The sequence below is a fragment of the Oenanthe melanoleuca genome, chromosome 6, assembly GCF_029582105.1.
Source record: "Oenanthe melanoleuca isolate GR-GAL-2019-014 chromosome 6, OMel1.0, whole genome shotgun sequence".
NCBI classification, from domain to species: Eukaryota; Metazoa; Chordata; class Aves; order Passeriformes; family Muscicapidae; genus Oenanthe; species Oenanthe melanoleuca.
Window position 1 is genome coordinate 18,598,507 of NC_079340.1, and position 24,732 is coordinate 18,623,238.

At 42.0% G+C, this 24,732-nt stretch overlaps 2 protein-coding genes across 3 annotated transcripts in view; one reads left to right on the plus strand and one right to left on the minus strand.

Moving 5' to 3' along the window:
* The first annotated feature begins 2,955 nt into the window (after positions 1 to 2,955).
* On the plus strand, positions 2,956 to 7,015 carry LOC130254793 (interferon-induced protein with tetratricopeptide repeats 5-like). Its single transcript, XM_056494789.1, has 2 exons — positions 2,956 to 3,075; positions 5,000 to 7,015. The coding sequence occupies exons 1-2, from the start codon at positions 3,071 to 3,073 to the stop codon at positions 6,432 to 6,434; spliced, it is 1,440 nt and encodes a 479-aa protein (XP_056350764.1). The 5' UTR covers positions 2,956 to 3,070; the 3' UTR covers positions 6,435 to 7,015.
* Positions 7,016 to 10,724: 3,709 nt separating this feature from the next.
* The window catches only part of SLC16A12 (solute carrier family 16 member 12), a 34,139-nt gene continuing 20,131 nt past the window's right edge, over positions 10,725 to 24,732 (minus strand). For both annotated transcript variants that reach the window (XM_056494790.1, XM_056494791.1), the window contains exons 2-7: positions 23,106 to 23,278; positions 21,290 to 21,393; positions 19,914 to 20,057; positions 16,959 to 17,550; positions 15,621 to 15,880; positions 10,725 to 14,510 (exon numbers count right to left, since the gene is read on the minus strand). In XM_056494790.1, coding sequence (XP_056350765.1) covers positions 14,248 to 14,510; positions 15,621 to 15,880; positions 16,959 to 17,550; positions 19,914 to 20,057; positions 21,290 to 21,393; positions 23,106 to 23,203 — 1,461 coding nt within the window. In that variant the 5' untranslated portion in view covers positions 23,204 to 23,278 and the 3' untranslated portion in view covers positions 10,725 to 14,247. The remainder of the gene's footprint in view (positions 14,511 to 15,620; positions 15,881 to 16,958; positions 17,551 to 19,913; positions 20,058 to 21,289; positions 21,394 to 23,105; positions 23,279 to 24,732) is intronic.

Consider the following 24,732-nt stretch of genomic DNA (forward strand, 5'->3'; position numbering starts at 1 on the left):
AGGACATGAAGTTCCCTGCTGCCTGCAGGGAAGAAGAAGAAAGACCCATGTTTTCAAAGATGAAGAAAACTTTTGTTTAAACTGTTATAATCTTTAAAGTGTGCCCCATAAGTTGTTATGGCCCTCAATAATAGTTGTGGGAAAACTGTTAACTGAAGAAGGGATTCTTACATAGACATTATATTTCCATTCTCCCAGGCAGCTGATCACTGTGACATCGAGGCCACAAGAAAACTGTTTCTTGTGTAAAAATCTCCATCGACTGAAGAAAGAAGTCCCTTCTCTCAAGAAAATTGGACCAAGACTATTTGAAAGATGGTAAACTGACTGAATTTTTTTTGTACATGGTTGATGTGAAAGAAAAGAAGCTGTGGAGGGGGAGAAGAAAGTGTTCTTAAAGTTTTATTCTGATTCTTATTATTTTTATTTTTAAATTATTTTTATTATTTATTATTTTTCCGTATTGTTTCTACTAATACAAGTTTTCATTGTATCCATTAAAATTTAGAATTTGCCTTCCTCCTAATCCTTCCCAAGGGACCTGCAGTGCTGACAGCCATCACTGCTGCTCTTACACACACACATCACCCAAATGTCACTTCCAGCACTGCCTAACGTATCAAACCGTATACAAATGCATGCACGGTTACCATCACAGCTTCCTGCTAACCTGTTTCTTCTTCGTGCTCAGAGGCAACGGATTTCCAGGCACTGCATTGCACAGCTATAATTGCCCACAGAAGCGTGTCTCTGGTCAGGGGATGTGTGACTGAGCTTGCACAAATTCAGTCCTTTAAAATAAATATTCGTGTAACTCTGCCCAGGCCCATAGTATTATCCAAATAATAAGCCAGAAAACTGATACTAAATACGCAGTGCTCAAGCAAGAGGCCATCAAGAACAGAAACATTTCTGTTTCTCTAGAAAGCATTACGAGTCTAATTGAATGAAGCTTCTGCATTTGCTGCTATGCAGTGCAGATCTCCCTGAGAGCAGTCAGCCCAGCTACAGCTTGCTCTGAAGTGAAAGCAGCAGAGCTCTAGAAAGATTTCTGAATTTTCCTCTGCAGAGCCCAGCAAGTTACAGAGATGGCTGCAGAAAGGCATTGCACAACTGTTCTCTTACTTATCCTATATTCAGCACATTTCTGCATTTCCTCTATTTAATAGGCATCCATGTGAAACCATAGTATAAAGATACAACTAAATTAGTAAAAAGCAAGGAAACTAGGGCAAAGTTCTGCATTTGAGAAGGAAGATGCCTGCATTTTCCTATTTGTACCAAGCAGTGTACCAAGGAAAACAGATGCTTGACACAGAAGCAGAGACAAGAAACTCATAGATAATAATAGCATAGTTAATCATGAGTGTCCACTTCTGGTTTTGGCATTCCAGTACCTTTCAAACACTTTTTTTCCTGTAACTATCTGCAACGTCTATTTTCCGTAAAATACATGGATTTGTGTAGATGCTTTTCCTACTCAATCCACTGCCTCTTTTCATCACCTATCCAAAACCAGGTTGCTAGAATCATGAATGCTACTCTGAGTAGTAGCTGTACTAACCTTGATCTTTGAGCTCTGAACCATCAGCTCCAACAATCCCTCCACACACACACAAACACACAAACACACAAACAGACACTTAAATGAGACACAAGGGCTGGGGGTGTGTTTGTGTGTGTATGTTACTAAGGCTCTCCACATTCTAGTAGAAACCAGAACTTCTAATATGGAAGACTGGTTTGCTGGGTTCTTTTAAAAGAAGGGAAAGGATGGAAGAGGAAAAGGAGGGAAAAGAAGAGAAGAAGAATAAAAAAGGGAAAGAACAGTTACCAGCTACTAACATCTTTGCTGTCATGCTGATGGTTCTGGTTTCTTCTTCCTCTCAGCAGATTCAGTTTAAGTCATTTTTACAAGTGTGTTAACATCCCTTTTACACCTTTCTTTTTCTTCCATGACCTGCAGCTTCAGGTTGCATCTGAATTTACTATATGTAGTGCTAATTATGTATGTTACAATCTGTGTCTGGTTCTCTTCGTTACCTCCAAAGTCAATTCTACAAAGTCCGCTCTGCCTTTTTTTTTTTTGTTTGTTTGTTTGTTTGTTTTTTTGTTTGTTTGTTTTTTCAAACTAAGGATCAGTGAATTACTTGTTCACAGGTGCTCCAGTCCCCAGGCCATTCCCATCTCTGTTGCCATGTGTGTAGCCTGTAGCAGGCATTGCTCTTGCCATGCACCAGCTTTGCACGGCCTCGGGACCAAGGCTTCCAGGTCTGATCAGTTAGAACAAACCTGCTCAGTTTGTCCTTACCTGCCTGCAGCTTTGTTTTGCTTGCACAACTGTGACAGCACTTTCTCAAACTCACTGGCTGGATCTAACTTGATTTGGGAAAGGACAGTCATGGGTTTGTTTATGTAAAGAGCAGCAACAAACATTTCCTGTGGGTGGGATATTTAGAACTCTTGGACAATGGCATAGTGCAGAAAAACACAGGCCTGGTACAGTAGCAGAGACATCGTGGTGTGGAGGCACAAGATGAAGGTGTGCAGAGAGGGGAGATAAGGGTTTGTTTGTTTGTGTGCATGTGTTATGTGGGGGACACACCACCAATAAATCAGGAGCCTGCAGCATGGCCCAGAATTGTGCAAAGATGCATCAGCAGAGGCACGAGGGACAAATGACCCTTCCCTAGCCTCTGTGTGATAACCAGGTCAGCCCACACCAGCCTGCAATATTCTCCTTATCATGGATGTCTCTGCCTTAGAACATAGAAAACGCTGGGAGCGTTAGGAGCTGCTGCTGCTGCATTCTCCACAGCACCAAATAATACTTGACACAGAGCCAGGCTGAACAAGAGCAGATTTGTGTCTTATCAGTTTCGATTCTTGAGCTGCAGAACGACTATTCTGCTTTAGGAAAGCCACGAAAAAGCTAAGTTCTGTTTCTCAGAAATTTCCTCAGAGATCACATGAGGGCTGGGATCAAATAAAAGGAGAAGCATAACAACAGTGGGTAGCACTCTTTTGACACTGAGCATTCTTGGAGACAAGTGAGCAGAAAAGAAAAACCATGAGGTAAGAAAGCAATCCAGCCTCTGAAAGATGCTTTTTTTCCTCTATTTAATGGAAAATAAATTTAAATGTAAGCAGCGAGGAACATGCATCCAAACAACAGAAAATATTTTACAGAACATTTAGAGAGGAATCATAATTAAACAGGGATGCTCTTGAATGTTGTCTTGTTGTTGCTTCTCCAATGAGGCTCAGTCTCTGTGAGTGGAACAGAAAGTGAGAAAAATTTTGTGCATGCTGTGTCAGGATGAAATCCAGGCTGCATCAGGTACAGCTGGTGCCCAGCCAAAGAGGTGTAATCTGTCTCTCCAACCTGTCTTTGTCACATTCCTCCTTGATTTACCTCCACACAATCTTGCAATTTTCCGCTCAGTCCTTTTTTTACCCACAAGGCTTGATTTTGCAGGTGAGCAGCAGCACATGCTGTTTCACACAGGCTGTTAGACCTGCTAGGTGTTACAGGAGGGACAGCAAGGAAGTCTTTCTAAGAAAGGAGGATTGAGAGAAGCCTCAGTAATAGAATTGTGTGTCATTGCTTCTTTAATTGAGAGAAAGCACAGCGTGGACTAAAATGTCATCTCTGTGTTGAAAGTGTCCCCTTGAATGTGTGACAAAGGCCCATCTGTGCTCCCACACAGGGACACAGGTAGGCAATGGCACCAGGGGAAAGCCAAATAACACCCTGGCCTGGTGGCTCCCAGGCCCCATTTGGGAAAAAAAAAAAGCTGTTGCAAGGTGGAGAGGGATTGTCCTGATTTCACGTGCTGTAGAGTTTATTTCCTCTCAGTAGCTGATACAGTGTTTAAGGTTCATTATGCCAACTTTGTGAGAACACACTCACATTTTGTTTGTAGTTGTGTTTATCATAATCAAGGATTTCTTTGGGCCCCATGCTCTGCCAGTGAGGAGGTGCAGAAGAAAGCTGTAGAGAGCACAGCTGAGATGGGGGATCTTACCCAGCCAAAGGCATATACCACACCAGGGAACATCTTACCCAGTATATAAACTAGGGGAGTTACCTGGAAGGGGGCAGATTTGGGGTGTAGGGACAGAACCTGGCACCGGGCAGCAGATAGTGAGCAACTGGACTGTGCACCACTCGTTTTCCTTTCAATTTTATTTTTTCCTTTTATCATTATTTTTAATAGAACAACTATTATATTTTATTTTGATTCAGTTAGAAAAAATTACTGAATTCTGATCTTAACTTAAAATTTTCACTTGTGATTCTCCTTTCCATTCCACTGCTGGGGGACTGGGGGAGATGGGTGAGCAGCAGCATCATGCTTAGCTGCCAGCTGGGCTTAAACCACAACAGGGATAAAGGAGTATTAAGGAGCAGTTCTATGTCACCAGGGTCTGGTTAATAAGGCTGGTTAATGGAGAGACTAGTGAAATCTGGGACCCAATTCCTGGATACATTAACCATTTAATCAGTACAATCATTACATAAAAATGGTGCTATGATCGAACATAAGGATTCAAAAATGCAGGACATTTAAAATTAAATCTATAGTACAAATCGTAACACAGAGGTTTAGGAGACAAATTAAATCACATTCTGTATAGTTTAAGGGAATCTTATGCAATGACATCTTTTGGGAAGGCTTCAGCAATTGTTCCCAGCACAGGAAATATGTTCCTGAGGCCCAAGGGCTGGCCCGCTTTACTACAGAGAGCAGCCCTAAATTTAACATCCACAGCAACATCTGTTCCTATGTAAGAGGTGCCCTCACACACTGGCAAGAATTGCTAAAATCACTATTCAGCACTATAGACCCTACAGCTTTGGCTTGTTTCAAATCTGATTGTGGATTAAGGGAACCAGGTGAGGTATTGCCTGCCTTTAAAGTACATGCCCTGTTTAAAAACAAGAATAGCAAAAAGCCAATCAGATATAAACAATGTTTTCTTTGGTTTCTTCTAGCACCAATTCCAAGGATTCCTTGAAGACTTCCCTGCTGCAGTTAGAATGTCATTTTACATGGAATTTGCAGAAGGAGGATGTAGTTCTTGAGGCCCTAGAGGAAACAGTACTTGATCACATCAAGTTTGTCAAAGAATGCAAAATTACAGATTATAATATGCTCTCCTATGTATGTCACCTAAAGAATTCAAATGAGGAGGGCCTGAGAAATCTCCAGAAAGCTGAAGAAGCTATTCAAGAACATCATCCAGGTGAAATTGCCAGGAGAAGTCTTGTTACCTGGGGGAACTATGCCTGGATCTATTACCACATGCAGAGATATGAAGAAGCTCAAACTTATGCAAGCAAAGTGGAAAACAGCTGCAAAAAGCTTTCAAGTACTGCTCATGGGAAGATTCAGCTTCCAGAGGTCTATGCACAGCAAGGATGGGCATTATTACGTTTTGGGGGGAATTACTTTGAGAGGGCAAAGGATTGTTTTGAAAATGCTCTGAAGAGTGAGCCCAATAACCCAGATTTTAATGCTGGCTATGCAATAGCAATGTTTCGCTTGGGAAGTTTCCCTAAGAGGGACAATACAGGGACGTGGCCCTGCCTGGAGGCCCTGAAACGGGCAGTGGAACTCAACCCAAATGACACCACCCTTCTGGCATTACTGGCATTACAACTTCAGGTATTAAAACAAGCCAAAGAGGGCGAGAGATACATTGAAGAAGGAATGCAGAAAACCCCCGACTTTCCTGTTTTCCTGCGATATGCTGCTAGTTTTTACAGAAAGAAAGGAGAAATAGACAAGGCTGTGAAGATTTTGAAGAGAGCCCTGGCACTGACACCAAATTCTGTCATTGTGCATCATCAACTAGGACTCTGCTACAAATTCAAGATCCTTGAATTGAAAATGGCAAGATACCCACCTCAAGAGGAAGTGGACAATCTCCTTGAGCTTGCCATATTTCATTTAAAAACAGTGATAGACAAAAAGCCAGTATTTTTTAGTGTTTATAGTGACCTAGGAAAAATATATGCACTAGGCAAGAGGTTTGAAGAAGCAGAAGAGATATTTCAGAAAGTGCTCCAGAGAAATGATGTATCCTGTGGTGTCAAACAAGAAATCTACTTCAATTATGCAAATTTTCAGCAGTTTGACATGAAGTCAGAATCAAAAGCCATTAAGTATTACATAGAAGGTCTGAAAATGGAACACGATTCCTATAAAAGAAAACAGTGCAGTGAAGCTGTGGAGAAATTGTTGAAAGAGAAAATTAGGAACGGTTTAGGACAAGCCACAGATTTTGGTACATTTGGCCTCGCTCATAAGTTAAATGGTAAGAAACAAGAAGCAATTGAATGCTATGAGAAAGCCATTGCTTTGGATCCCAACAACAAAGAATATCTGAATGCATTAGCTGAGCTACAACTTTCCATCTCAAGCTAAAGCTCACAATCATCCTACATACCAAAAATTCATTCAAACCAAGGAGGTTTCTGAAGACTCTCAACACTTTTTTTGGTTTTTGCCTTTCATTTGAAGTTAGGCATTATGACCAGATGGAACACAGGTGGCATCACTTTCTGGTCATAATATAGAAACTGCAGACAGTGATTGTTCATTTGCTAACAGAAAGCACGCTTTGATAAGTATATCATATATATATTATGAATTTATAGGTAATCTAACAGTCTTTAATGCTAACATGGGTATAAATGTTGCATTTAAGTGATGGTCTGTAGAACAAAGAATTTCTATGCTGAAATCAGATATTAACTTCTACTGAGAAAAAGGTAAGGGAATCATATTGTAACATTATGCCTGTGCATTTGAAGGCCATGGTTACACACCAATACAATTTCTGAAACTTCTTTAAGTATAAGAAACTTTTGTTGAAGGCTTGTTCAGTTTATTACTTTGTATGCTCTTTTAATTATGAAAAACAAACATTGTTCAGCTAGTCCTCTGGAAAGCTTACAAAATATGTATTATTGTTGTGAACTATTAAAGTCTGTTGAGTCCATAAACTGTTGCTTCTGAGTTTCTCAGTTCCTCTTTTTTCAGCCTTCATGTTAGTAGATTAAATAAAGACAGATGGACATTCAGGAAAGTAAGAAGAATAGATTTTTGGTGGGATATAAAAAGCTGAGGAGACAGCCCCATTTATTTTCCCTGAGCTCTCAGCAAAGCTGGCTCCAGATGCATTGAGCCAAAGATTTAGACTGTGCCCAGAACAGCAACTGTCCAGTTTACCCAAAACACCCTGTGAGGAACCACAACAGCAAACATCTAGAGAGGCAGTCTTTGAGATGCCAAAGAGATGGCTCTGGCCATGCTCCTGAAACAAGCCAAGGATAGCAAGCACACAAGAAATGACCTCAACAGCTGTGGTGGTTTTTAAAGATTTCCTGAAACTTTTCCCTGCTTAGACCTGGACAGCCTCCTTTGAACTTGACAAAGACCAATCCGAGTCTGATTTTTAATATTAACACATTGTTACACTAGTGAAAAAGTTTATGTGTCTTTGTGAAACACACATGTAAAGACAAAAAACCCCAGGATTATTCTCTTTCCCTTCTGGCCTCTCAGAAGGTAACACCGGCCCAGGCCCTTTGCGCGACCTGGGCCGGGCTGGGCAGGGGTGGGTGGCTCTGACACAGGGCTCAGGAAGGCACCAGGGGCCATTTCCTTAGAAAGGGGAGGGGAGGCCCTGGGCTACAATCCATGGCCTCCCAGCATGGCCAGGGAGCCCTTGGCTCAGCCAGGCCTGCCCTGCCGCCCGTGTGGCCTGGGGGAGACACGGCTGGGAGAGTGAACAGAATGGGGCCTTGGGGAGAGACAGCTGGGGGAGAGAGGAGCACGGGGTCTAGGGAGAGAGCCAGCTGGGCTCTTTTCTTTCAAGGCCAAGACCCATCCCCAAGCCCCACCCTTGCCTTCTGGGCAGTGCTGGGCACAGGGAAGGGAAGACCATCAGTCCACGGCTGGAATAGTGACCACTGGAGCCTGGGCTGGCTCAATGGAGACACACTGGTGCCGTGCCAGGTGTGCTGAAGCGCCTCAGTGCAGCTTCACTGCAGGGACAACCTCTTGAGCTGCCTGCTCAACAGTGTGGTCAGCAGCTGTGGTCAGGAAAAGGAGGAGAAGAAGGAGCTCAGCTGCTGAGGTTCCAACAACATTTACTATGATGGAAGGGTTCAGGAGCAAAAGTGCGCTAAACATTGCTGTGCCCGGGATTATATACAGAGACAGATCAGGGGGTGGGTACAAACAATCAACCCATAAGGGATCCTCAGGGGAGGAGTGAAGGGCAGGTTCTTTACAGAGTTCAAACCAATGAGGGAAGCAGGGGGAGGAGAAAGGGTCGCATGGGCCAATGGGGCATCGAGTATCACGGGATTTCCAAGGGGGCAGAGCGACTGGGGACTGGCAGGGAAGGTACTGGAACAAGGGGCAGGTTACAATGATGGACAGGGAAGGTTCTGGAACAAGGGGCAGGTTACAATGATGGACAGGGAAGGTACTGGAACAAGGGGCAGGTTACAATGATGGACAGGGAAGGTACTGGAACAAGGGGCAGGAAATGCCATACAGGGTGATTTCAGGGGTGAATACAACTTAGGAACAAACCAACTTAGGGAAAACACAGAGGTACATAAGAACAAACCATTATAACAACTTTAACAACAAACTGAATAAAATAAATGTGTGTCACACCAGAATTGAATGCAACAAATGGAGCCAGAACTACCATGACTGCTTTCTGCCTGGGCTCTTACCATCCTAGCCCAGCCCCAGTGCGGCCATGAAAGTCTCTTTATCATAAATAGCTCTGGGCCACCACCTGGATGAGATCACAGGACCATTTGCTGTCTGGGCAAAGTATTAAGTCTTTCACTGCTCAGAATGAGATTTGCAGATACTTTGTTCTCTCTCCTGAGTGAAAGAACAGGACCAAGATGATGATATGCACAAAAAGAGCCTAAAAACACCACGGTCAGACAAAAGGAAGAGTCAGGTCTTTCAAATGAGGGAAGGAGGAGAATCGTGGACTGAAATTTCTCTTTTTTATGCTATGGAGAACAGACTCTGGTTTCCTTATAACACATAAAGATATTTTAGAGGGTGTGTGAATGTTTTAACTGTACATATGATCAAAGTAATTGGTGCAAGTGTAAGCAAATATTGAAATGACTGTTATCCCATAAGCTTGAATAGAGAGGACATGAAGTTCCCTGCTGCCCCCAGGGAAGAAGAAGAAGAAGACCTATGTTTTCAAAGATGAACAACTCTTTTGTTTAAACAGTTATAATCTTTAAAGTGTGCCCCATAAGTTGTTATGGCCCTCAATAATAGTTGTGGGAAAACTGTTAACTGAAGAAGGGATTCTTACATAGACATCATATTTCCATTCTCCCAGGCAGCTGATCACTGTGACATCGAGGCCACAAGAAAACTGTTTCTTGTGTAAAAATCTCCATAGACTGAAGAAAGAAGTCTCCTCTCCCAAGTAAATTGGTGCAAGACTATTTGAAAGATGGTAAACTGACTGAATTTTTTTTGTACATGGTTGGTGTGAAAGAAAAGAAGCTGTGAGGGGAGGAGAAGAAAGTGATCTTAAAATTTTATTCTGATTCTTATTATTTTTCCTTATAGTTTCTAGTAAAAAAAGTTTTCTATGTTTGATAGACAATAACTACTCAGGGAAAAACTACTGCTGTACTTCCAAAACACTTCTGAGCCCCATCCACCAGTATAGATGAAGCAAACTGGTGACAAATCCCATCAGGAGGAATGTGCACTTTAATTTCTAGCCATCCTGGAGCATTCCTGGAGCATTGCAGGAGCACCCACAACAGCACTTCTGTACAGACAAGCCATGAAGGCTTGCAAGTCTTCATGATAAGCCATGAAAGAAAGCAAAACAGCAATGCCAGACCACAAAATATCAATAAAGCTCTTCCTTCTCAGCTTTCCTTCATTGAGTCTTTCATAACAGAAGCAAAAGCAATCAAGTGTGCATAATTACAAACACCCTTTTCCTAAGAAAGGGCTGGAGCAAAATCCACCTTTGTTTCCCCACCACCTGCCAGCTTCTCTCTTACAAACAAAAACAACCCTACCTAGGAAAGGATGGGTGAGGAGGGAGAACAGGAAGGATTGGAAACAGTTCTGACAGACCAGTCCTTCTTGAAGAAATAAGAAATAACCTATAAATAGTTTTAGAAAAAAAAAAGTGAGCCTGAATTTTTATGAAGAGTCGTAGCAGCTCAATCTGCACAGTGAAGAAACCGACTGTGAGATAGTGATGCAAAATGTGTATTTGTTGTGTCTCACCTCCTTTGTACTCTGGAGTGCTACCTGGGGATGCTCTGTAAAAGCACAACATTCTGGATTTTGCCTGTCTTGTAAATGAAGAAAAATGTTATTTCCCACAGGGTGGTGCTGCTGCGTTGCCTGGTATGCCCACATAGGAGCAGGCTGAGCTCGAGCTTTGGGAGGCAGACAAAATTAAACACACATTTTGGAGAGTCCAAATCCATTGAGCAAAACTAGAACTGCACAGAGGATGAACACACATCTCAATTCACACTCAAGTATAAATACATCACTGAAGCTGATGGGTGTGTATGGGAAAAAAATGAGTGAAGATAACCCTTCAGAAAGTACCAATTTAAGACTCAAAAGCACCTTCTAAAGTATATGGAAAATTTTACTGAAATACACCAGAATAATCACTAAGAAGAAGGTATTATTTATTGAGGCAAATCCCACAAAGGACTTTGCTATGCTCATCCTGAAGTAGTGTTACAGTTTAAGTAAAACAGACTCTTCCTTCTCATGTACATTTGTAACATTTTAGAAAGAAAACAAGGCATTTTTTGTGGCAATATAAAATACATTCACCGTATAGTAACACAGACTTTGTCTTTCAGGAGATAAATTATTATCCAATCTGACAGGAATGTTTAAGGAATGCTTTTTCTGAAAAGGAGTCATTTTTCAACAGAAGGTACTTGACTTTTCCAATGTTATTTTCACACAATTTTCCAAGGCACTGTTTATTAAATATTCCAGATTATCACTAGAATATAAATAATTTCAAAAGAATTATTATTTCCCCATTTCAAACCTCATGGAATGAAGACATATGGGATAACTTCAGCAGCTGTAAGCAGTTTTACTTACTCACATTGAATTTCTATCCACTGCACAGAACAGAGCATAATCCCAGGTAGAATCCATTTGAGGTAGAATCTGTGTCAGATGATACCCCAAGTCAAGTCCCACCATGCTGTCCTGGGAAGCCAGACAGGCTCAGCAGTGCAGTGCTCCTGCCAAGCTCATATCCATCAATGCCTGTGTCCATCAGGGCTGGTGGGAACATAGAATTATAGGATCATTAAGGGTGGAAAAGACCCCTAAGTCCTCAAACATGCAGTTTTCATCTGGCAAGTTGTTCACAGCTAGCTTGGTTATCTTGGCTTATTCCTGTACTGAGCCATGCCAGGAAATGCCCTCCATGGAGGACAGCCTGAATATTATGATCTCTGAAAAAAAATAAATACCATAAATCATTCTTTAAAACTACTGTAAGCCAGAGATTTCTATAATGCATTGCCTGAAATACTTCACATGGCAGGATGAGGTGCCCTGTTCAGCCTGGGCTCTGTGGAGCAGGAGTTAGAAGTTTGGCATGATGCGTCACCAGCCTGTGTTGTATTCCCATTTCTTCCACTTGCAGGTCACTCCCTGCTATGCTTCCTTCCTTCTGTTTCTTAGTGGGGGCATTGATGACAGGGCTGCTATTTCCCAGTGAGTTTTATGCACAGATGTCTTTATTCCAGTATATAAGCTTTTCTCCATTGACTTAAGTCAGAGCAGAAACAGTGTTAGAAAGCCCTGAAAGAATTTTACCATTTTCTACCAAAGGTCTGCAGATAAAACCAGTTGAATGTTTGTTGCTAAATAAGATATTTCAAAGAAGTAGTACTGCTTAAAATACATAAAGGGAAAAGCCTATGAAAAAAAATCTTGAAATAATATGCTAGTAATATATTACACAGTATAATTTACTATGATAAAAACTCATATAGCATTATTCCAACAGGCTTCTACAATATGCAGTTCCAACATGAACAACAGGTGACATGTTGGGATGTGATGTAAACAAAGTAATTAAATTTTTGTAAATTAGTGGTAATTTATAACTTGTTCAAAGAAAATTATATTTTTTGTTGACCACACTATACTCTACTTTTTTAATATAATATTAAAATATTGAATTAAGTCTAAAACATTATATTCATCAGTACTGATTAATAAAACAAATTCATTTTTTTCCAACTCCAATTTTTTTCCTAACTCAGTAAAAAACACCCATGGATAATTTTTATCTTTTTTTATGAATATATGTTAACAACTAAACTGGGGTCCAAGACTCAATTTTCATGCTTAGCTGAAGAAAAATTATGTCATTGGCTTTAAAAATATTTTTCTCAATTTTTCCATGATCTGTGCACATAGATAATGATGCTGGCTCTGACTACATTCCTGAAGCAGGACAGTGAGAAAACACTTCATTTAAACACAAACAATTTTAATATGTTATATTTGAAATATGCTTGGACAATATAACTACCTGATACACATGCTATTCATATATATGTGTGTGTGTGTGTATATATATATATAAACACATTATACTCCTATGGCTGTACTCTTAGTCTGAATCAGGTTGTTGAAATTAGTCTATGTTGCTTTCACTTCCAAGGCACAGAGTGGAAAAGGACACACAAAATGAGCAGCCACTGAACACACAACAAAACTACTAGTTCAGTGTAAATGAAAATTATTTGGACTCTGATCAGTTTGTTAATGAACAGAATACAGCTTGATGCAGCATCAAAACACTGTAACTTGTTGTGGAATGTTTTTGTATTGAGGAAGTTTTCCAGTGCTGACACTTTGGAAATGTAGAAAATTTGAGTATTTATTAGACCATCACATCAGGAAGTTACTCCATGAGCTGCATTCACTCCCTAGCTCCTGTGAAGCAGCAAACAAGAGTATAGTCCTCACACAAATAGCAGGAAACTGCCAGCAAGTCACAGCCCTTGTGTTCTGGCCATCAAAGAAAAGTGACCTGATAGCTCTTCAGATGGTACAAATGAGCAATTGGCACCACCTGAAGACACAGCTTCTGAAAAGAGGGTCTGTAAAGAGACAGACTTGCCACTGTAACACACAGAAACAATTCTGCCAACATCCTCTCCACCATCAGCCTGTGGGGAGGGCAATCTCTCAGCCATCTGGTTGCATGGACTCTACAGTTCTCTAATAGGTGCTGATTTTACAAGAGGAAGAGGCTCTATGTTTGGAAACACAAGAGCCTCTCTGGTCTCTTGGGCTGCCTTTGGGCTTCTTCCAACTAATGCAGTTGAAGCACATTTGTCTATCAGCATGCCTGGTCCCATGGCATAAATTTACTCCTCTTCAGGTAGCAGAGCCTTTCCAGGCATCACCACCACAGCACATTTTCCACCCTCCAAGACAAGGATCAGCTGAAAGATCATACCCAGAATGTCAATGCTTAGAAATTCAAATTTTAAAGGTATCCAGAAGAAAAAAGAAAAAAAAAGTAAAATTTGCTATAGAGCACATGGTAAAGCAGGTCTAAAACCATATCTGAAATTAAATTGTAATGTATGTACAAAGTTCAGGCACATTGTAAAAATTAAAGCTGCTCCAGAGATACTTTCAGCATAAATCAGTTTCCTGCCAGATTTTCTTTAAAGAAAACCAAAACAAAACAAAAGCAAAACAAACATATGACTTTGGCATTTGAAACATTCATTTGCAAAGAGTTTCATGCAGACGGATAATGTAGAGATTTTTTTGTGGTGTGTGTGATTAGTCCATTGAAACATACTAGACCACAAAAAAGCTTCTGTTATTAACAATACTTTTCAATGTAAATATTATTGTTCAGTTTTGGTGACTGATACCTGTGGAGTCAACATTGCATTTCAAATAAATCTGTGAACACTTGTATCTACAAACTATTTTCAGTCTAGCTTTCTTCTATTACTGCATTAACTTGGTATTACTGTTGCTGTATGTAGATTTAAGCCAACTAAAACATAAGAGAAAAATCTAATTGAGAGATGTCTTGTTTCACAGGAGAAGTATCTTCAACAGTGTAACCCCACAGAGCCACGTCTCTCTCAGGCTGTGCCATTCTGAATCTCAACAGCACTTGTCACCTGTTGCTGAAGCTGTTTGTATCCACAGCCAAAAATTCAACATCCCTTTGGTCTAATTCTGCTGTGACAGAATAAGCTATTGCCCCATTTGTCCAGATGTGCTGTTTCAAGGCCGTGTTACCAGTCAGGGACCGCAAATGTGTTCTTTTGATTTTCTTTGCTAGTCTTGCAAAGCACAACAGTGCTGAACTAAATATCATAGAAAATCCACACAGGAGAAATGATGCAGTATAGCTGCCAGTTGTGTCCACAAGCCAGCCTGTGGGGGGAAAAAAAAAGATTTTTTAGAGGTCCACCAGTATACTGTGACCCAGGAGTCACAGGATAAACTTCTGGAGTTATCACATATAGATCCAATCAAACAGTACAGGTTTACATCACCATTGCTATACTTTTACATCCTAGGGCAGAGAGGGATTTATTCTCAGCAGGCAAATAGTATCTTTATGGCCTTTTGTTTGGAGGTCAAATCCACCAGAAAAGGCAGAGTAGTCATCACCACACTGCTAAATAAACATCTTCCAACTGCATGGATTTAACTGGCAGTCTTCAGAAGGCTTAAAGAGCTCTAAGATCTTCATGCAGAAACATTTATTAAGCTATGCTCAGGCTCACACTTCACTTAATTCTATTTTGCAATAATTTTTGCTATGGAAAATTAAATTAAAAGCTACAGGAGCAGTGATTAATTGGGAATTGATGCAAACATCTGACAAAATATGCAAGATACATATACTTGGTTGTTTGAAAAAAATCTCAGACCTTCCACAACTTTAAGAACTGTGTCAAGTGCTTTCTATAGAATAATAAGGGTACAGCTCATCATTACTTCACTGCAATGGTACAGATGGGAAAAATGATGGTTAGATATTACAGGGATGAGCTTATGACCAAACAGGAGTGGAGCTGACTCATCCACCTGGTCAAAGCAATGTAAAGACTGAAAGATCAAGTCTTACACACACACACAAAAAAAAAAAATCAAACCAAAAATCAAAAAATTAAAACATCTTGGAATTAAACTCTCTTTAGAGAGATTTAGATGGAACAAAATAATGTAATTTCACAGTGAAATATTTTACATCTTCTACTTGGAGAGTTTCTAAACTACATGACATGGTGATATAGCAGCTCTTAGAAGCCCATTCCATACTGGTTTGTTTTTTAAATTTCATCTCACTCTATATGTAGAAATCATCTCACCGAGACCAGGATGGGAGATCTAAAGACTTATGAAAGTCCAGATGTGTATTCCTCTACCTAGAGGCTACCTTCACATTCATTGTGCATTTGCTCTCCTTCCTCCACTTTTACATCACACAAATAGGTAGATTTGAAGGTTATAGGAAAGTCATTTGGCAAAACTGACCTGCCACAGGTGGGCTCACTAGATATGGTATGGCATGGAGAAAATACACAACACCCAGTGCTGATGATAACAAAGAAGTTCCCACTACATCTGCAGTCATGACAGGGATCAGTGTTACATAGGCTCCATCAAAGTAGCCAAAGGTAAATGAGAAAGGCACAAGCAAGGGGAAGCTCTGGAGAACTGGCAGGAAAAGACAACAGAGGCCATCCATTCCCACAGCAAAGAGGTAGCAGAAGTACCGATGCTTCTTCAGACACCTGCAAGTTTCAAAACAGAAAAGAAAAATATTATCACTGGAACCAGCATCTCAGCTTCTATGCCCTGGCATGCAGTGCTTCAGTCTCTTTCTTTTATATAGCTCAGATTTAAGTCCATTTCCTTACACAGTCTTCAGATCAAATCACTCAGCAGATGAGCCCAGGTAGGGAAAGCTGCCCACCTACAGCTGCAAAAACATCTGGCCAGCAGCAGCCCATGCTGCCTGCAGTGTTCTTCAGGATGTTCCTAGTGGTGGAATGCTGCTGCCAGGATTTTGCAGTCCCCTGAAGTTTCAATGTTCAAAGCAGTATTTCATTGGGCTTTACACCCCAGCTCAGCAAGGTGCTCCCAGTGTTATGCATAAAATATTGCACTATACCTCTCTTAGCTGTCACCTTTCCAGTCAGCCCTTAAATGAGAGTGAGTGTGAGTGAGATGGCAATTCCCTTCCTTCCTGCTCCACAAAAACAATAATTGATTTTTCCCACAAATAAGGGCAAAGAATGATTCCTTTAGAATCAAAATCCTGGTTAGTTTGGCCAGTATCTACTAATGTTACAGATGCTGTACACTGACTTTTGAAGTGAGCTGAATTCACAAAGCATAGTGAGTTCTTATATACTGAAAAATATATAACAATTTTCAGTCAGTCCTTCCTAGTATGTGCCTAACATTATTGGGCCAGACCCTGGACCCTCTTCCATAACTTCTGTGCCTCCCAGCAGCACAAAAGAGATGGAAAGGCAAAGGAAGCAGGGTGAAATACCCTAGGAAATAGATACAGAGAATCACACTCAACATACCTCAGGAAAGGGGTTACATTTCCACTATCAAACACAAACACATTGTTTTTTTCAGGAAAAAAAAAAAAAAGATACTAAACCAGCAGAACTGAACAAACTCAGAAGAGACAAAAAGATTAAGTAGCAAGCATTTCTGAAAGTTAGACTGTGTTGTTGGGGTTTTTTTAAAGTTACATGTGCTACAGAAAGCATATTAACTTTTATGTGTATTATACCTTGCTTGCATCCAGCCTCCCACTAGCTAGTTTACACTTGATCAGCCAGAAGCCCTTACCTTCTGTCTGTGAGCCATCCAAAGGTGATATTACCAATGATGTCTATGACACCAAGTATGGACATGAGGAAGGCAGCCTGGTGATGACTCACTCCAACACTCAAAGCATAAGGCACTAGGTAGACAAAAAGAGGGCTGCAGCCATATGCCATAAACAAAATTGACACTGCCAGCACCATGAAGCCTGGCATCAGCAAAAAGTCATATTCCTTCCATGAGCAGTAGCATAAACATTCATGAGGCCATAATTTGATTAAAGGTGAACAGATGGACATTCGCTTCAAGTCTTGTTTCTCTGTTTCAGGCACATAATTCTGTTCAAGAAACTCAGGAGCAGTTTTACAATCCTCCTTAAGAGAAATAGGCCGCATCAAGGCACCACAGACACAGAGGTTTAAAACAAAACCTCCCAGGATGAGCAAAGCTCCTCGCCAGGAAAACTGCTCAATTAAGAGCTGGACCACAGGGGCCAGGATGAAGGTACCAATTCCACTTCCTGACATGGCTATTCCATAGGCCAGTGCTTTCCTTTTGTTGAAGTATTTGCCCACCATCGCAATGGCTGGAGAATAACAAAGTGCAAACCCAAGTCCTAGAAGAGAAAACAAAGTGTGGATGGCTTAATACTAACCATGACATATGGAACATATTAAATCAGACCACATAATGTATTTTCATTAGTACAAATGAATAGAAAGCTTTTTCTGATTCTGTATCATGTAGGCCAGTCTGAGTGTGATGAGAAACTAGGATGACATCCTTCTTCCATTGGCAGGGTCACTGACTTGACAAACCTAACTGATGACAACTAATCCACAATAATTAGACTCAGACAGAAGTGATGGGGTTCACTTCATAACAAGGATGATCACTAAACAAGAGAGAACTGGTGTGCCAGCCTCCCCTGCATGCAAGATGAGGTCTTGCCCCAGGGTCTGCACCAATATTGGCACTGGACACGCTGTCCTGAGGCACCACTTTGTGCTTTGGTCTGTTGCAGCCCTGAAGACTAATTTTCAGGTCTCTGAAGCACAGTACAAAGAGCCTGTCTCTATTACTAATGTTTTACAAAAAAACCTCTCTTGGTCTGCTAAACAAACTCTTTACAACAGCTGCTTGGAGTCCTGACCATTTTAAATCCGTGCCTACAAGTAAAGAGGGGAGGAAAGCCTCAGAAAGCCAGATCCAATTGAGTAAACAAACAAGATTCATCTCTTGGATAGAAAAAAAGATTGTGGTCTCTGCTGCAGAATCAGAGAGCAGGTTTTAATCATCAAGTGGTTACCCTAACACTAAAATGTGTATCTCTGAATCAGAAATAGAAATGAGTTCTTAACTAGGATTTTGGACCATGTCCTATATTGAGGGTAAAACAGTCCCCAGTGCCTCTGGCAGAACTTGCTGCTAGAGGATAAAGCAGCCCCCAGTGCCATAACCGGCTTGCCACATCCTCCTCAAAGGCCACACTGTGTGGGGCAGGCACTAAACCTGCCAGGATGGAATGAGAGGATTAGAGGGACTCTGGGCGGCGGGTGCCCAGTCTGGCATGCCTCAGGAGCCAAGGGGAGAAGCAGGGCACAGAGCTGGGGTTGGACCTGTACAGGCAGCAGGGCCAGAGGAGCAGCCCTGAGCTGGACATCATCACTTAGAGCTATGAAAATCATACTGTTTTAGGCATACACACAATTTTTTTTAGTGAGTTGGCAAGGGGACATTAGCCTCAAACAAGCCCACAAATGTGAAAAGTGGAAAGTTTAGGGCTGCAAACATTTTCATACCTCTTAGAAGGAACTCTGCTGCTTATTGACACTCCCCAATCTCACCTCTGCTTCATTCTTTGGTTTCAAGTTCTCCTGCTTTCATGGATTTAGACATTCACTTGTTGTGGTCCCATCTGCTTTCTGGGTTGGGGGCACCACATCCAGCCTTTACCAGCAGTTCACCTCTCTGCCAATCAGTCCCCACAGACTAAAATTTCACTGCTTGTACAAATGTGACTCCATGTACAAATTGTGACTGCCTTTCCACCTGGGTATTCACAGCAGCTCCCTCTTAGGAAGCCTCAGAGGTATTAGCATGGTATGTAGCACAGTCCCTCGACTTACAAGAAGCCTTTTTATTTGTTATGAACACATTTGTCAAAGATTAATGTTGTAATACAGGAGCAACATGAGCTAAAATAAGGATTTTTTTTTTTAACAAATAAGCTGTTGGCAGCCTCTGAACTGCAGTAATTCCACCAACTTGTTACTAAACTCCAGGGGACCAAGTACAAGGTCTTATATCACCGTGGCTACCAGGTCAGTATTAATGAGGAAGGAATGTCAGTGTGACCACAGGCCCCTCTCAAGTTCCTCTGTGCACAACAAACACAGGCAGATAGGACAGAGCAAAGATTTGTTTTCACCATATGTGAGCACAAATGGAAGAGCTGCTACAGCAAGACTACCAACCAGCAATTTTTTTGCTTTTCAACTGGACTGTAAGGCAGACAAAAGTAAGGCATACAGCTGAGGTGCTTGGTATTCACCAAGAGCTCCTCTGCCTCTTGCTTACATTTGTTTTGATTTAAACTTTTTTCCAAATATGCAAATCTATCAGGACCGTCTAGAATTTCTGCTATAACAAACTCCTCCCAAACAGCAGAAAAAACAGGGAAACCTTTTCATGTATATCTATTGAAACAGCAGTCCTTCCTGACCTTCCATAATTTCAGAATTTTATTGACAGCCCTCTTTCTAATAGAAGGTAAGAGTTGCTTTTGCAGGGTGCTGCATTTGTGACATGAGATCAATGCTGAAGATCTCGCTGGGGCAGCCTCTCTTTTACAATGATGGGAGCAGGTCTGAGTATCTCTATTTGACCAGTGCAGTATCAATATGACATGGAGAAGAGATCACCCATCATTTTTAGCATTCCTGTCTTGTGTTCTTGCAGTAAAAAGAATCATCCTACCTGTGAGGACTCCTAAGGACAAGTAGAGATGTTCCAGACTGGCAGCGAACGAGCTCAGAATTAGTCCAGTAGATGCAAGCAGCCCTCCTAGCATGATACCGACTTGGCAGGATACATGATTACTGATTAAACTCCCAAGGGGGGCTTCAAAGAAACAAATAAAGGTGGCAGTTAATGGCAGGTCGTCACACACAGTTCACTGCAACAGTTATAAATGAAAAAGAAGCAGGAGAAAACGATAATTGAAGCTGTAGAGTAGTCTTCCAACACAGCCCTGTCGCAATGGCATGAGCATCAAACAAAAAGAAAAAAAATTCTAAAGGTAATTTTCCTGAAAGTCAGAATAAACCTGAAACTTACAGTAGTTTCCTCAGCAGCCATTTTGTAGATCAAAGTCATTATGGAACACAGCTAATCTGCAGTGTCAAGGGGTCAAAACAGGCCACAGCAACAGCCCACACTATTTACTACTCCATACTAACACACAGACATTTCACCACCTGGAATTTGCACTTCAACCCTCAGTAACTTCAGCTGTAACTTCCTCACAACTCCCTGGCTTTGTGGGCTCTGGGTTAGACCCAAACAGGAGAGTTCTCACATCCTTTGGACAATCTCCAGGGCTGCTACTCTCCTCCTGCACTTCTCCAACACTGATGTCTCCCAGATCATCCTGCTTCTACCATGGGTTATCATCATCAGCCCTCTCCCCCTCTAGTACCTGCAATGCCAGGGCAAGGCTACTCTTACTTCCCTCTTTTCCCCAAGATATAACCTGGCTGTCACAGGTGAGTTGTTGCATCTCATTCTAGCTGTGTCTCTCTGCCTTTCTAGCATTCTTATGGATTAACCTCTTCTACAGGACTACAGCATGGATTTACACCAAGCTGTACAGCTTTAAAGCAAACCCATGAGAAATTCAGTACAACTGCTGCGTTGATGCACATGATATCAAATTTCCTTTTAAGAGAGAAGACTAATTGAAAATATGCACTTTTGATAAAAGGAGGATGGTCGTGACTTGTTCTGGAGACAAGATGTACATCCTGTGCTACATCAAATATGACTCAAAAAGCAAAAGATACAATTACTCAGTTAATAGCTCTCAAACATGGAGTGTCCCAATAGACCTCAACAAAAGTACATTTCTAAAAAATTAGATCATTTCACAAAACAAAGTTCTGCTTCTTTTCTTTAGTATGAAGACACTCACTCCTTTGCAAAACTTTGTTGGGGGAAGCAGCTTGGATATACCCTACCCCAGAGATCCCACAGCATCACTCTTTCCCAGCTGACTCCACCACCTTGTGAGCATGCTAAAACCAGATGGAGCCGATGCAAAAAGCAGCCATTGCTCTTGGAAGGGTAATACACACCACAAAGCATTGTAGCACAGTCGACAATGGAGTGGATCCAAGCAGTTCTGGCATAATCTTGCCCAAAGTATGCCTGGAACTCCACAAAGAAAATGGAGATGCATCTAGGACAGAAAACATGAACACCAATCTGTTAAACATGGAATATTTGCCTCATAGAAAACACTGGTTTCACTCTTCAGGTATAAAAAGTACTCACTTGAAGGCCCTCCCCCACTCCCAGGAAAATCAAAATTGTGGTCATGAACATTATAATATCCTGTGTTTCTTGCTGGGGTATCTGCTGCTAGAGTTTTAAACTCATAGTATTTTTAACTAAAAGGAAATTGAAATGCTAATTCTCACCAGCAATTTATAGCCCATATGATGATATTGCTTCCCTGGCACACAAAGCCCTGGCTTCACAGGTCTTCACTGACCGTATTGCTCACTATTCCACACCCACACAAACTGTGAGGGTAGGGTCAATATAATACCTACAGAGCAAACACCACCTGCAGCTGTGTGCTCATGGATGGACAAGTGCAAAGCAACTCCTCTCAAACAGAGGATCAAAACACAGCAGGAGCCTGTGGAACTTTCAGCAGTTTAATAAAATGCTTCCAGGAGAGGTTACTTTGCTCAATTTAACAAGTTACTGTTCAACATGTCCCTGCAGTGGAACACATTAAAAGGCTGCATAATTTCATTCTCTTTTCTAGATCAACAAGAGATGCCTTTTCCCTCTCTCTTTTTCCCAAATCAGTGAATGACCACTTTCTTCAGCTATTTTTCTTGCACATACTTCACCCTTCTATATAGCCTAATGTGTTGCCAGCCATTAGATGATTTCCTGAATGTAACACATTGAACACAAAACCAAGGAATTAAATCCACTAGGGATTCTCTGCTGATATTATGGAATTAGCACATTTTTAAGCATTTTATTAACTAACACTGTATAAGTGTTTCTATCCCCTTCTGTGCTATTGACTCTGAGATCCTAGATCCCTAAAAAGTTAAGATCCCTAAATCTGGGAGCTTTATTTTAAAGGAAATAAGAATTTTATGTAGGAAACACTGTATTTACATTATACTGACTGTCCAACAAGACATTCTTTCAGTCTTCCTCACTTACCAGAGTGCTTATCTCTCTGCTTAATATAGCTAAATTGTCCATGTTCACACACTCCAGGCTCTTCTATCTCCTGTCGACATCAAAGTCACTGTGAAAGCAATCTCATCCCAGATTGCATTATGTTTAGGCAAGGCAGCAGTCTAATCCTGTTCTATTTCCGAGAAAATATTTTCTGCATATTTTGGATACCAGAAGGGTGCAGAGAGGGGTCTCTTTAGGGCTTGGACCTTCTCAGGCAGGGCAGTCCCTGAAATGCTCGCTGCAGGAGAAGGGGGTATTTACATGCTTTTCACATTGACTCAGGAGTCATGCAAATTTGCTGGGACTGGTAAAAATGAGCGGGGCTGTGGGGTCAGAGAGACACAGTGACCCCAGAGAGACCCTACACGATTCCTCCCTCCCCAGCCTGAAATAGCGCTACCTGCGCCTGGCCTTGGCTCTGTAAGGAATCAAGGAGCGGGTGCTGAAAGCCAGAGCAGCTGTCAGGGGAGGTGACTGAAGCCAGAGGACTCATAATCCCTTAGGGGTCTCAGGAACCCTTGGAAAATGTAGCAGGAGAGAGGCCGTAATAACCAGAATAACGCTGTCAGCTGCACGACATCAGGGGAGAGAGATCCCAAACCTCTTCCTAAGGAGGAAAACCCCAAAACCCAACTGACGCTGCAAAGAGGCCATCACGACAAGCAGCGGTGCCCTTACCTGGTGACGGCGCGGGTGCAGATGGTGACAAGGAAGCAGCCAGCGACGATCATCCATCCCCAGCCGCCGTCGGGCGGGCCGCGCCGGGCCCGGGCCATGGCTGCGCTCCGGCCTCAGCGGCGGCGCCCGGCTCCCGCCCTCAGGGCCGGCTGGGCACAGGGGTCTGCGGCCATCTGGGGAGAGACAGCGGGTCAGGACAGGGCAGGGCTGCACGAGCGCCCGGGCCGGCATCCTAACGCAGCTTTCATGGGCCGTTTGTGAAAGTCTGATGGAACCGAGAGGGCCGTCAGAATTTGAGCCAGTGTCTGGTATCGTGCTTTTCATGATAATTTGGGTGATTTGCCCAGCACTTGAATCCTGGCACACAATAGCCTCTTCCCCCGTACGTGTCACTGCGTACACGTGCAAGTCGTTTTACTGCTGCCAGTCACTCCATCACTCGAGCAGCCTCCCCCACTCGTGCCCGTCCCTGGCCTGAACTGTATTTTCAATTGCAATCTCTGCTCAAACTAGCTATTCTTCCTTGTACACAATTTAGTGCAAAAGTTTTGTTTGAGAGAACGCAGTTTTCACCTTTGTACCAGAAGGAAATATTTACTCCACAGCCAGAGCAGATCTGATGACAAAATGACCTCTTTATTCTCATGAGCTAAACCCCAGTTGAAAGCTGTAATCAGCAGGAGGCAGGAACTTAATCTTGTGAGAATGGACAGTTCACAGAAGGTTAGAGCTAGCCTGTCCCCCTCTCCTAACCACTTAAATCAAAACTGCGTCTGCATCCAGACCATAAAATGGTCTCTAAACGCACACTGGGTGCTGCAGGACACTGCAGGAGACCAAATGACACCCAGTGGACCCTAGGTGAGTTAGTGATTCATGTGCCTTGCTGATGGGACCAACAGCCCTTGGTCCTTTCTGCATCAGTGACTGAATGGCAGGGCTCGATCGAGGGACCTGAAGTGCCCCAATTTTCTCAGAGCAGGAACACACAGTGCTGGGTTTCACTCCATTTTTCTGCCATCACCAGCAAGACCCTAGCCTCTTATAAAGATCAAATCTTTATAAGACATAAGCAGAATATCTGGGATGTCTTTCAGTTTTGCTTGAAGAGAAAGCTCAAATAGTTTCTATACTAGCAAGCTACAACAGATACCAATATGCAAGATTCCCACTGACAAGAACCACAAGCTTCCCAGGAAGGGTTACCTGTTAGGGCAGGTCAGAGGGCTATAGAGTCACTTAATTCAAGAAAGTAGCTACATGGCTAATGGCGTGTATCCTTGGTCCTTGAAGCTGCTCAGACAGGTGATGCTCAAGGCTTGACTCTGCAAAGCAAAGCCCAGAGCTCCCTGACCCAAAACAGCAAGATACTCTAGAACTAGCCTAAACACCACCACATCTGTACCTTTGAGAAGTGTTCATTAGTGACCTTCTTGAGATATCCACAGTTGCAGCTCAGAACCAAAACCAGAATTATTTTAAGAAAACATATACACACTGCCAAACTGCCAAACTCAAAGGTGAGCGAAATAGGAGAAAACAGGAATGACAAACAAAAAACACAACATGTTAAAAGCTTAGCTGAATTCCAACTAGGCTGTAAGTAATATCCTGTAACAATACCGTA